The sequence below is a fragment of the Argiope bruennichi genome, chromosome 5 (assembly GCF_947563725.1).
Source record: "Argiope bruennichi chromosome 5, qqArgBrue1.1, whole genome shotgun sequence".
Lineage (NCBI taxonomy): Eukaryota > Metazoa > Arthropoda > Arachnida > Araneae > Araneidae > Argiope > Argiope bruennichi.
This window is the reverse complement of record NC_079155.1, coordinates 36,535,723-36,549,118: the sequence shown is the minus strand read 5'-3', so window position 1 is coordinate 36,549,118 and position 13,396 is coordinate 36,535,723. Positions and strand designations below refer to the sequence as shown.

Genomic DNA, 13,396 nt, shown 5'->3' with positions numbered 1-13,396 from the left:
TTGAAATTCCGGGTTTTATTTTAGTAATTATTAAGTTACAGTGCCTTATAAATGTAATCAACAAATTACTCGGTTCATTAACCTAATTAACCTATAGCAATATAAAAACATACGATGCAAGGGAAGATAGTCAACAGCCTGCCCAAATGTTTATCACCAATAATCTAAAGTCACGAGATAACCACAGTGAAAGAGTAATGTTGAAGATGAATGAAATCAATGAATGATATATAGAGATAATGAAAGATCTACGATAAAAATAAAGAATATATGGCGAACGGTGGAAGCTCAGTGATGAAAGACAATTCATTGAATTGATATCTACAAGGTAATCAGTTATTTTTAGAATCTGAGATACATATACAGCAACATTTTTTTAGGGTTGTCAATTTTCGCAGGGTAAGTTTATTCTAGAATATCTTTATAGTGACAGTTAGTAAATACATTTTATAATGTCTTTATGGTGTGTAAACGAAGTCTTTATAATGTCTTATTAATATCTTTTATTATGATAAACGAGCAATGTCGTGCAAAAGTAATGTAATTAAGCAATATGTAAGTAAAATTTAATAATGAATTCAGATTGTTAGCAAATATTTTAAATATATTTAATTTCAAAAATAGTTACTTTCATAACATTGATTGATTATAAAAGAAAACAGAATAAAAAAAAATACTACAAAATATTTCGCGACAGAAGAAAAAGAAAAGGGTTTGAAAAACAACCGCTGATTTGTAAGTGATTAAGAAATGAATTTTTAATTCAATAAGTATTCAAACGGGATTCTACTTATTTAAGTAAAACCTTTGAATGAACATTAAGCGATTTTGAGTATTGATTCCAGCTATTTTGAATAGTTGAAAGAAGCATCACGAAATTTTACTCGCCTTTTTTGAGACTTGGCAGAATCTAAAAGAAAATCTCAATCACATATAGGATATTGTTTACAAATGATTTTATTTTTAGATGCATAATGCCATCTAAATTTTAATAAGAGTCAAACAATTTTCATAGGACAGCAAAGTTTAAATAAATAAATTTGTTCAAATAATTGTTGATGCAATTGCAACTTCAGAGGACCAAAGATCGAGTTGTTAATATGGATATATATCTAATAATTTATCTAATGGAAATGGGAGTTCAAGTTTAGATATTACCCAAAGTTCTTCCTTATATCCATGGCATGATATTTGTGTAAATAGCTTAATTTTTATGTATATTATCCATGGTATGATTTTATGTAACGTTCAAGCATATTTTGTACATTTCTATTCAAATAGCATTCATTTCTATTCGTAGTCCTGAACTAAAAATTAGAATAGTATTATCGAATGTTCAGTAAACAGACTAAATTTCCTCATTTTTTCGTCTGATATAGAATATTTGTCATTAAATATTATTTTAGAACAAAATATTTTTTTTTTAATGTGGGAACCGCTAAATATGTGCAAATACATAGGAGCATAGAAATTTCGGGGCTAAGAGAAATTATCAAATGTTTTCTGAAATAATACTATTTTCAATCTTGGGTAAAGCGTCTATTTTCATTTAAATTTGAAACATTTTCTAACTCGCATATATCAGTAATGGCAACTATTGCCAAATATAGTTAAATATTTGCAAATATATTTCCATAAACTTCATATATTTCCAATGATATACTTACAAGAACACAAACTTGACAAATACCACTTCTTCAGCATCATGTTTATCTTCCGAGGTTTGCCTGGAAAAATTTTTAAACATAGTCAGAGTTGCATATCAGATAAGTTGAGGATGAATTTGTTTCTAATGAACCTACTTTAACATTCCACAATAGAATATTCTCCATTTCCTCATAGGGGATAGATACTGCATTTGGAGTTTACCACAAGAAAAAGTGCGATCATTTCCATCCGAGGATTGCTGGTAACCCATTGTTTCAGTAAGGCTGTAAGTTTTGCCATTGGCCAGCTTTAGATAGATCCATGCATCCGCCACTTGGTTGCAACCTCTTGCTATGCGGACAAGCAAGCATTCTGACTTTGAGTTGACACCGTAGAAAGCGACTTCGTCAGCATGCTACGTATAATACAAAAAAATAATAATAAAAGCATGAGGTAAATTAACTTGAATAATACAAAAAATTTAAAAACAAAAAAAACTTTGCTGCTGAAAAAATAGGAAATGCATAGAATTTTCCGACTTCGTGGAAAACATTTTGATTTATAAAATTTATTGCCATTTAAGTTTTATTTTTTTAAAACAAATACCATCTTCAGTTTAGTTTCGTTTCGTTATATTAACGTCCCGTTTTAAAGCAACATTAGGGCTATTTCGGGAAGGACCTTGTAATTTTGAACCGTGGTCAGATGACGAGGACGATATCTGAGCTGGCGCCTCTCTCTCCACACCAGCGGAAAGATGTTTGGATCGGACGGATTTAAGGTCCACCATACCCGCTTACACGACGGTTCTTCTGTGGAATCGAGTCACGACCCTGAAACCCTCCGGTTCCGAAGCCGGGACCTTACCACCAGGCCATCACGGCCCCCATTTTCAGAACTGTTATTAATAGAAATATCAGGTTTTATTACAAAACAAATTAAATAAATGCAGAAAGGAATATTAAGAATTGTAAACTCGTTTCAATAAAATGATAATATTTAATTAAATTTTTTAGTTAATTTCGATTGTAAGAGATGGTGATGCCAATCACGTCTAATTAGATCTAGTTGAACTTTAACATTCAAAGAGAGAAGTTCGCACGTGCTTGATGTCAAGCACTTTAAAGGCTTCTGAGAGAAGAACACTCAGTGTTTTCGACGGGAATTGACGTGTGAGGTCTGATGTTTCTTATGTGCCCCTCTTTTGGTTTTGACTATGGTACAAACCCTCTTTTGGTTTTGACTATGTTTGGCAACCCTGTCTTACAGGTGAACCGTGCTCTTTATTTAAGCTGTCTTATCCCCCTTTACTTTAAATAGTCTAATATTGTAAATATTGAAATTTAGTCTAATTCTATTTAGTCTTAATAAATTAATTGTTTGTTTAACTCGGCTATTATTTTTTCTTTTTCAAAATTCATTTTGCACTTAGTCACAGTCCTATATAAATTGCTTTGAATGCCATATTTAAAAATAAAGAAAAGCTGCAGATTGTTCATAAATGCCATGTTATAGTTTTGAAGTCGAAATCTATAAAATAATAACAATGAAATTTTACTATTGATTGGTACTTGGTCATATTATAATATAAACTACCAGATTGAAAACTTAAGAATACTTCAGCATGGTTTTTGGAATTATTTTTTTTAATGTTTAGTCGATTTGTTTTAAATTGTCACTGGTCTGTCGAATTTTTTATATTGTTTTCTGATAACTGACGACAATCTTTTCCAAATAAAGCATTTTTTAAGTAGAAACAGTTGGAAGAACAGACCCGATCTAAAGAATAGCACTAATAGTATAATTTATAATTCAAAGAAATCACATGCAATTGTTGATATACAGCATGGGATTTTAAATATATCTTCATAGGTCTATGATTTCATAGATCATATCATATTAATAGATCATATTCACATTGTATTCATTTTCATAGGTCATATGATTCTAAAAAGACGTGCTTGAGAAAACTCGATGTCCTGGGCAATAACATCATAAATTATAAATCGAAAAAAAAAAAAACATAAACATAAAAAATTGCAATTTAACGCCTTTTCTTAAATTCTTTATCCGCTTAAAAATGAAAGATATTATCTATATTTAAATTAAATCTTTTCTTTCTTTTATAAATTAATTGCTGCATAATGAAATTCATCAGACTAAATATCTATAAATATAGTTGATTAGAATTTTATTTCCCATGTTCAAGGAACTCTTTTTTTTTAAATAAGTAACAATAAAAACTACTTAATGATTATCTGATGTTCATTAAAACGACTTGAAACGTGCCGCCTTGAAAAACTGTATTTAAATGTGTGTGTGTCTTTTTTTTTAATTCATACTGCCGCAATGATAGTGAATTCTTTTTTATATGAGTTTGTGAATCTCGCAATTATTTTCAACATTGACACACAGTTGTTACATGTTATAGTTAAATATTGTTTTTATATATATATATTTTTCATTTTTCAAAAAATTAATTGCTCTATATTTTATGATAATGGTAGAAAGGAACGAACGCAAAACCATGTGAAAAACAGCTTCACCGAATAATAACGTTAGATTTGAAGTTTCATACATTTTGAAAATAAAGAAAGAACACCATGAATTAAAACAAATTCATTTCATATATATTGCTCCATTGCATAGAAAATGTATTGCATGAAAATGTTGCCGAACCTAATTATGCCCTAATATCAGTAACTTTTAATTGAATCCTTATTTAATTTAGAATGAAAATACTATCCGTATATTTCTCCAAACTGAAAAGTTAAAATGTCAGTAATAATAGAATTAGAAAAGACACATAATGATCTTTCAAAAAAATCTTTCTAATCCATTTCCCAATAGGAAAGCCAAATCCAAAACTTTAACCTAATTATGCCCTAATATCAGTAACTTTTAATTGAATCCTTATTTAATTTAGAATGAAAATACTATCCGTATATTTCCCCAAACTGAAAAGTTAAAATGTCAGTAATAATAGAATTGGAAAAGACACATAATGATCTTTCAAAAAACTCTTTCTAATCCGTTTCCTAATAGGAAAGCCAAATCCAAAAATTTAACCTAATTATGCCTTAATATCAGTAACTTTTAATTGAATCCTTATTTAATTTAAAATGAAAATACTATCCGTATATTTCCCCAAACTGAAAAGTTAAAATGTCAGTCATAATAAAATTGGAAAAGAGACATAATGATCTTTCAAAAAAATCTTTCTAATCCATTTCCTAATAGGAAAGCCAAATCCAAAAATTTAACCTAATTATGCCTTAATATCAGTAACTTTTAATTGAATCCTTATTTAATTTAAAATGAAAATACTATCCGTATATTTCCCCCAACTGAAAAGTTAAAATGCCAGTCATAATAGAATTGGAAAAGACACATAATGATCTTTCAAAAAAATCTTTCTAATCCATTTCCCAATAGGAAAGCCAAATACAAAACTTTAACCTAATTATGCCCTAATATCAGTAACTTTTAATTGAATCCTTATTTAATTTAGAATGAAAATACTATCCGTATCCCCAAACTGAAAAGTTAAAATGGCAGTAATAACAGAATTGGAAGAGACATATAAGGATTTTTAAAAAAATAAACCTTCTAATCAATTTCCTAATACGAAAGCCCATCCCAAAAATTTTAAAATCATTAAAGTTTTTCATATTACAATAAATACTCCTTTGTTTAAATGCCTTTGACGTCAATAGACCTTCTCATTCCAGTTAAACCACTTTCTAAAGAAGGAAATTCAGAAATTTGCATCGTAAGAATTTTAAATTTATGGACCTGACAAAGCAAGCAATCCAAAGGGAGCATTTGAGCAGTTGTCTTTGGACAAATATTTATTTTCATGAATTGAAAAAAAAAATCATTGATACTAAATCATACAAATAAGGAGAAAACTTTCAAAATATACTTTTCTCTCACAAATAATTTAAATGAAATTTGCAAGTTTGCCTTATTAAGATGAAGAATGATATAACTTTACTCGTTTTGCTTTTTGAATTTTCCAATTGTGTCTGACAAATGATTAAATTATACTAATTCCCTTTTCCTGCTTCACGCATAATTCACCACAAAAATGTCAATTAAAATTTGTTGTCCATAATTATTGAGCCTTTATGTTGTGAAGTCAGTTCTTCAAGGCTGACATTAGTAACTATCATATGGTAAAAATATGAGAAGATCAACGAAGCAGTTCTTTCCGTTTTTCTAATTTCATAAAGATAAAATGTTATTTATTTCTCTGTTTTCGAATGTGAAGTACAGGATGAGACCTAAATCTGTACAAAAATGGGAAAAGCTGTGACTAATCTGTTTTCCGTTTTCAGGAATATGAGTTTGAGTTTGAGTTTGATGGAGTTTACTGGCGCTAAAACCATTTCTGATTATGCAGCGCCAACCATAAGGTAAATGCATACATATGGTTCATTAAAAAGGTGCATTGTTACATTTTAAAAGGATATTCAAAACCTCTGCTCTAGAGAAAAAAACTGTTGTAAAGATTTGAAGCATTAAAAGAGAATAAACAATACTCATAAAATATAAGAAGCCTATCATTTTAAAAAGGTAAAAAGATGAGGATGAGGATCTTTGTTAAGGATATCTTTTAAAATAAGGTGAGGCGATTGAAAACATTGACCTCGTTGAGAATTAAAACTTGGGCACTCCATAAGAATGTGTCGGACTGTCAAAAGGCATTGGCATGTTGTACATTGAGGGGCGGGCTCCCCCAACAACAAATGTTTATGTGTAAGTCTTGTATGGCCAATTCTTAAGCGAGTAATAATTGTATCCAATTTTCTGCTAGGTAAACTGGGCCAAAATTCGATGGAATGCTTAATAGAGTGAAGCTTATTTACCTCTTTTCTGTCCCATTCCGATTGCCATTCCAGATTCAGAATGGTTTTTATGTATCTCTTTATGTCGTTAAAAGGAACAGGGTCATTTAAAAGGCTTTCAGGAATATGAATCAATTGAAAAGGAATGCTACCAATGAAGAAAGAAAGATTTGACATTATTTTGTTGGGTAGAAATGGTTCTACCTTTCATATTGTATGCATTTTTAATGCAACAAGTAAAATTTATAATTTATAGTATGTAGCATGAGAAAACTTCTTGTAAAATTCCTTTTATTGTTGTCTTTGTCTCCCAGATGTACTCGACGACGAAACTCGTCTTTGTCAATTTCATGGTAAGTTTTGTTACAGTCTCATGGATTATTTGTATTTTGAGTGTAACGCTGAAAACATAAGCTAAATAAATAATTGGTACCAATCTTAGTCAATAGTAAAGGATAGTAAAAAATTAACGCAAGATTTGAGTTGGCCATTATTCGTGCAGTAAAGTGTTGGAAATCCTATTAAAAATCCATTTGAAAGCTGATAGTGTAGGGTTAGTGAAGTAGTTGCAGCGTTACACGATAGAATAACGTGCTAAAGCAAAATTTGAATTATGTAAAAAAAAGAAGGTTTTTTCTTTGAACTGTTATATTTTTATTGAATCGTGAAGTACACAGGAAGAGTTATGCGTGGAATAACACATACAGCGTATTGCCACCACGGTTTTGTTGGCACATACGTTCTCTTTTGCCGAAAATTTCCATACCATTTTGCATACCAGCTGCATGTGGCGCTGCGTTGATGCAGCGTTGAATTTCCTCCTTCAATGCACACATGCCTTTGGGCTTGTTGGCATAGACATTTGACTTCAAATAACCTCATAAAATGAAATTCAAGGGTATTAAATCACACGATCTAGGAGCCAGTTCTCAAATTTTTGAACTCTGGCTGACAAACTTTCATCATTTTTGAAATATTGTTCAACAAGGAAAACATGTTGTTCGATCGTGTAACACTCCATTTTTACTAACCTTATACTATCAGCTGTCAAATGGTTTTTTTAATAGGTTTGCGAACACTTTACTGTACGAATGGTGACAAATTCAAAACTCGCGTTAATTTTGAGACACCCTTTGTAATATCAGTCCATTCTTTCTTTCATAAACGTTTTTTCAACTGAATCATCTGCTTGAAAAAACAGTAGTCAAGGCTTTCCCCATTTATATGGAAAAAATTATGACTCATTTTGTATTTTTATCAAGTCTGTCAGCAATAAAAGAAAATAAACTTCATTTTTCCACTCACCTCTAATAAGTGGGAATCCGGTTGTGGTGATTCTAAATCCTTTTCCTTCTGTGGAAGGAGGACGCCCAACTTAACCGGTTCATTGACCACTCGGATGTCATACAAGTCAAATCTTCTGCCATGGAATGCATTGTGGATGCGGATTGCGACGTAAGCGATGGCCCATTTAATCCAGTAAAGAAATTCTACATAAAAGAAAAAATATAAACATGCAACTCAAAAGGAACCTTAAAACAGAATATTTCAAAATTTTCCACAGAAGTAGATACTATGGAGAAATAAGATATGCGAAACTTCCATAGAAGTGGATACTGTGGAGAAATAAGATTTGTCAAACTTCCGTAGAAGTGGATACAATGGAGAAATATTATTTGCTAAACTTCTATAGAATGAAATGGTGAGATTTGAGAATAGCGTTGCCTTTGGCAATGCTCTACCAGCGTAGTTGTTGCCATTTCTTTCTGCGAAAGTTTGGGAATCTCCTTTCTCCACAAATGCTGTACCAAAAGATATATTTCTACTGTTGGTTGGCAATGGCGGATGGTTGATAAATCTTTTGTATCAAGATAGCAAGATGACACCTTCGGGATTCGATTTTATTAAAATATCTACCACTATAGACTTGGGATTTTTTTAGTTTAACTATTTTAATGCCTCATTTTGAAACAAAGTGAGATTTAGTTTAGGATATGCCTAGTAAAGCTGGTTAAGTTGAGAAGACTTTTGGACATTAATTCCCTTTAATTAATTTCTAAATCACTCAAGTGGGAACATGTCTCCTTGATGTGAAATTTAACTTTCACAAGGCCACATATATGACGTATCTTTACTGGTATTGAATTTTTTCTAGTCTAAAAACTGAAACCTAACCACTTATTTAAGTGTAATATGTGTGTCTAGGGCTCAAGGCCCTTGGTCGAAATTATTAAAAGTTGTCTGATGACGTAGTTTAAGGCGTCAACTTAGGCTTATATCAACTAATAAAAAGTTAAAAATCTATAAAATCTATAAAAAACAATCTTCATGTTGATTCAAAAAAGAACTATAACATAAGTTCAACTTCTCTATTTACAAAATCATGCAAAGTTTGTTCCACTAGTTCATTAATCATTTCTCAAGGGTCATTAATCTATAGTATTTTAGTAACTTGTTGATATTTTCCCTTGTTGGCTTTTTACTGCAGTATAAATATGTTTATTAAAGTAGAAAAGTCTGAAAAGGTGAGTACAAGGGAATATGAAAGCGAGGAAGAAAGGAGATAGAAATTCTTTTTCACAAAAAAAACCAAATAAAAAAAGACAATGAGGTCAAATTAAAATGCCTATACGCTGAGCTCTCTATACAGCGAACTACTCAGCGCAAAGTCTGCGAAATTGATGAACATACGATTCAAGACATGGGAAAATGTATTACGAGAAAAAAACTAGTTCCAGAAACACCGACAGATGGTGCTGTACAATAGAAAAATGCTAAAAAAGTTGCAAATAATCACTAAAAAAACACATGTTATATGGAATTTTTCCATTCTAATTTCTATTGCTGATATGAAAAAAAGAAGATAAAAAAGCGAAGAAAAATTGTCATTGAGACTGCAATTTCGTGCTGTAAGTACAAAAATTTGCCTAAACACTTGGCTTGCTAGGCATAAAAGGGATAAAGCAAGGAAAATGTTATTCTGATCAACGAGAGTTTCATGCTTTACTGAAGTTGTTTTATGGAAACAAAGGAAATGTTGCATCTTCACTCCCAGAGTTTCATCGACTTGAGAATTTACGCGAAATACCAAGAGATATCAAAAAAATACTAGAAAATTTTGTTATACCCCGAATGTAGCAGCGTCAATGTCCTGATTTAATCACCTTTATGCAAGATGCAGCGCCTTCACACGTTGCACTCTGTGTAGAACAATTTCTTCGACAGCATTTTACTAATGATAGAATAATTTGTCGTGTGTTTCCGGCAACCTAACCATTTTGTTCTACACATCTTAATACCTGTGATTTTTGGCTTTGAAAATACTTTAAAAAATCTTGTTTATCAAAGACATCTGGCAACCTTGCCAGATTTGAAAGACAGTATCATTTTGCATGTGAGAAATTTCTCAATCTACCAATTACGATCCACAGTTAAACAAGCTGTCCAGAAAAGGCAAATTTTGAATCTGGAAGAAGGTAACCATATTGAGCAGTTTCTATAGCATCAATAAGGTCCTTGTGATTGAACGTTTAATACGTTTATACTCATACGTAAAATGTTTTACAAATGAGTATTTTGAGTCTTTTCAGTATATTTTTGTTGAACAGTGCCATCTATCGAAGCTTTTAAACATTTTTTTCTTGTAATCCTTTTCCCCATGTCTTGAATAGTATGCTGAACAATTTTGGAGCCTTTACACAGAGTAGTTCGCTGTATAGAGAGATCAGAGTAGAGTTGTTTTAATTTTGACCACCTTGTATGTAACCTTTTGCCCAAATCGTACTGAACAGAATCATTCATCTAATACCTAATAAATAATAATCAACCTTTTAGTTCTAGAATATTAATTGTCCCTGCGGAAGGAGAACAATATTGGGAAAAGGAGGCCCAAAAGCAACAAAAGTTTTTAAAAAGACAGCCAAAAGGCAGATAAGAAGACATGAGAAAAGAGGACGAAATCTTACAACAAAATTGCAAGATTTAAAGTAATTTTGTAACGAAATTAAGAAAAGAAAATTTTTAGAAAGTTTAATATTATACAATCGAATGAATTTTAAAATATGTAAAAGTATAATAATAAATAAAACAAATATAATAAAACAGCAAATAAAAAATTATTACGTGATACTAAACTCTACAAATAAAGTAATGCTGAAAGTCAAAAATGTGAAAAAAAAATTGATGAAAATAAATCATCAGGAAAAAAAAAAACACACAACGACATAAAACACATATAAAAAAATATTAACGGCAACGAATGCTACGAAATGAAAATCATGTCCAAAACATGAAACTAAGCAAAAAAAAAAAAAAAAAACTGCATAGTATTTTAAAAATTTATACTTAAATATAAGTTTTTAAATACGCCACCTGGTTAAAACCTGGAAAATGTCTTCCAAATGGAATCTAACAATATTTCAATATTTTTTAAAAAATGTATGAGGCAATCAATATTTCATTTTTAAATGCCAACACGTAAAGGATTATTATATACATGATTTTTCTAAAACATAATTCATAATCTTATATGCATAAATTAAAAAATAAATATATATTAGTATTCATATGCAAAGGTTAAAGTTAGAAATGCTATAAATAGCTGAAAAAAATAGCTAAAAGGGTAAATTTAATTACCACCAAATTCAGCATTTTTACATTGAGTGAGCGTATTAAGTAAAAGTTCTTTATTCTGACTATTAAAGTCTATAAATCGTACTAATTTCTTTATCTTCTTAAGAATTTTTTTCCAACTAATTACTTACTAATTTCTTTATCTTCTTAAGATTTTTTTTTCCAACTAATTACTAAGCGAGGTGAAAAAAATTCTCTCGAAACAAAAGAAACAGTAAAAATAAATTCATCAACAGTAAAATGGAAAAATAAAAAGAAATGAGAAAATAGTAAAAACAGTAGAAATAAAATGGATTTTCTCAAGAATTTTTTATCTGAAATTGGTTTACCGGCGCGTGAAAATGAAATCTGAATTCCGAATATAATACGTAAGAATATTCTTACAAATTTGTGATGTTGACTTTCTGCTCTATAAGTTTTCTCGTAAGGACGGTAGTTGTACAGATATAATATTGGATGCTGAAAAGATTCTGAGTCAATGTCATGCGGCCTTGGCAAAAAACTTGGTGACGAATTTAGAAATAAAATGCAGTACCCAATTTTTCGATAATCTAGCTCCATAAGAATACGAGTTTCAACGTTTATTCTAGAACATTTGATGCTCTATAACGGTAGTTGTAAAAGCAATAATGCTCCATTTGTAGTCAATAGTCGGCTGTTGAGTTGATTTTGTGCGAGTAGTTGAGCGAAGTCTATAAGTCACTGATTTCCTGTGAATTCACTCTGAGAGCTTTATGCTGTCTCGTTTGTTTATTATCAATTTCGCTGCTTGTGTGCTTCTGTTTACTGCAAGGGATGTCTTGTGCACTCTCCGAGGTTTTGTTTCATGTGTTTCTTGTTTCAAAATGGAAACAAGCACAGTTATTTGTTATTGAGCATGCTTGAATTTACACATTAAACCCAGCGGACGAATCTTAGATTTTTTTTTCCTTAACAATGAATGCACTTTACATGCATTTAAACACAGAACACAATTTTACACGAATTTCTAAGCTTAACAGCTTTATACTAGGTAAATTTCATGGTTTAAGTTAATCTGAGGAACAAGCAAATAAAATTTTATAAAGATCGATAAGCATCATTACTTTACATGTCAGTATTAATGAAAGAGTTTCAATCCAGATAATGGTTGCTGATTGACGTTCATTCATTAATCAAGATAAATGTATATTTTTATTGAAAGAAAATCAAGCTTTTTTTTAGAAACTTGCTCATTATTTAGGATGTCACTTGACATGTTTGATAAAAGAAGTTCATCGTAAACAGTTTTATAAGAACATTAAAATCTTTTTTTACTTCCACTTACAAAATTAAATCTATGCAAACAGCCAATACATGTATAACAGGTTTCCAATTATTCTAATTTTATGGCATCCTTCTTCTGTAGAAAGTTTTTTCTTTTAGTAAATAAAATGTTTATTATTAGATTACTATTAATTTTATTGCTAGGCAATGAATAAAGAATATCATAGAAAGATTTCACACCCGGCCAACAATATCTGGGATAAAGTTCAAGGTCATGTATTGATTGTTTTGATTTTATAGTGTGAAAGAGGAAAAGAGTAAAAGCGATACTTTATAAGAACATAGAGATAAAGCCTTATCAGTAAGGAAAAAAAATCAATGCTTTGACCTAATTTAAGCATAAGCACTGAAATCTAAATTCATTTGAATGTAATTCCTTTTCTATATTTAATATTAAGTATTATAGTTCAATATTTTGGTATTAAGTATTATTGTTCAATTTATTGAAATTTTTTCTACTATATCACTATTTCAGTATATAAATTTCTTATTAGATTTTTTTTAACTATACAACCGTCGTGATGTAATAATGAAGCATTTTTCGATAGAGATAGTTCAATAATATATAGTTTTTAATTTATTTCTTCTTTAAAAATGATTTAACTTTTAAAAGGTATATTTCACAATATTGAATACAGATCTGATGATTACAAAAACATCTGGGCTTGTAATTTTCTCATAGGCTTCACACACATGTGCGAGGATGTTTATGACCATCTAATTTAATGTGCACCAAACCAACGCTCACAGAGGAACTCGGGTGGAAGAGTTTTCATACTTCTAAAACCTGAGCCAAACTTCTGCTACCGAGATTTCTCTGACTAGTTTAATGTATACCAGAGCTCCCAGAGAAGTTTGGCTGAAATTGTTTTCAGATTCCTAAAAAAATATTCAAGATACTACTATCAAGTGCTTTCCTTATAATTTAATGTGTATATCAAACCAGCATTCACAGAGAAGCT

At 30.3% G+C, this 13,396-nt stretch overlaps 1 protein-coding gene across 2 annotated transcripts in view; it reads right to left on the bottom strand.

The window, feature by feature from the left end:
• Nucleotides 1–13,396, bottom strand: part of LOC129968580 (prodigiosin synthesizing transferase PigC-like) — a 147,732-nt gene that overhangs the window by 71,251 nt on the left and 63,085 nt on the right. For both annotated transcript variants that reach the window (XM_056082609.1, XM_056082608.1), the window contains 3 exons: nucleotides 7,803–7,987; nucleotides 1,803–2,062; nucleotides 1,668–1,727 (listed from right to left, as the gene is read on the bottom strand). In XM_056082609.1, the coding sequence (XP_055938584.1) occupies nucleotides 1,668–1,727; nucleotides 1,803–2,062; nucleotides 7,803–7,987 (505 nt within the window). The remainder of the gene's footprint in view (nucleotides 1–1,667; nucleotides 1,728–1,802; nucleotides 2,063–7,802; nucleotides 7,988–13,396) is intronic.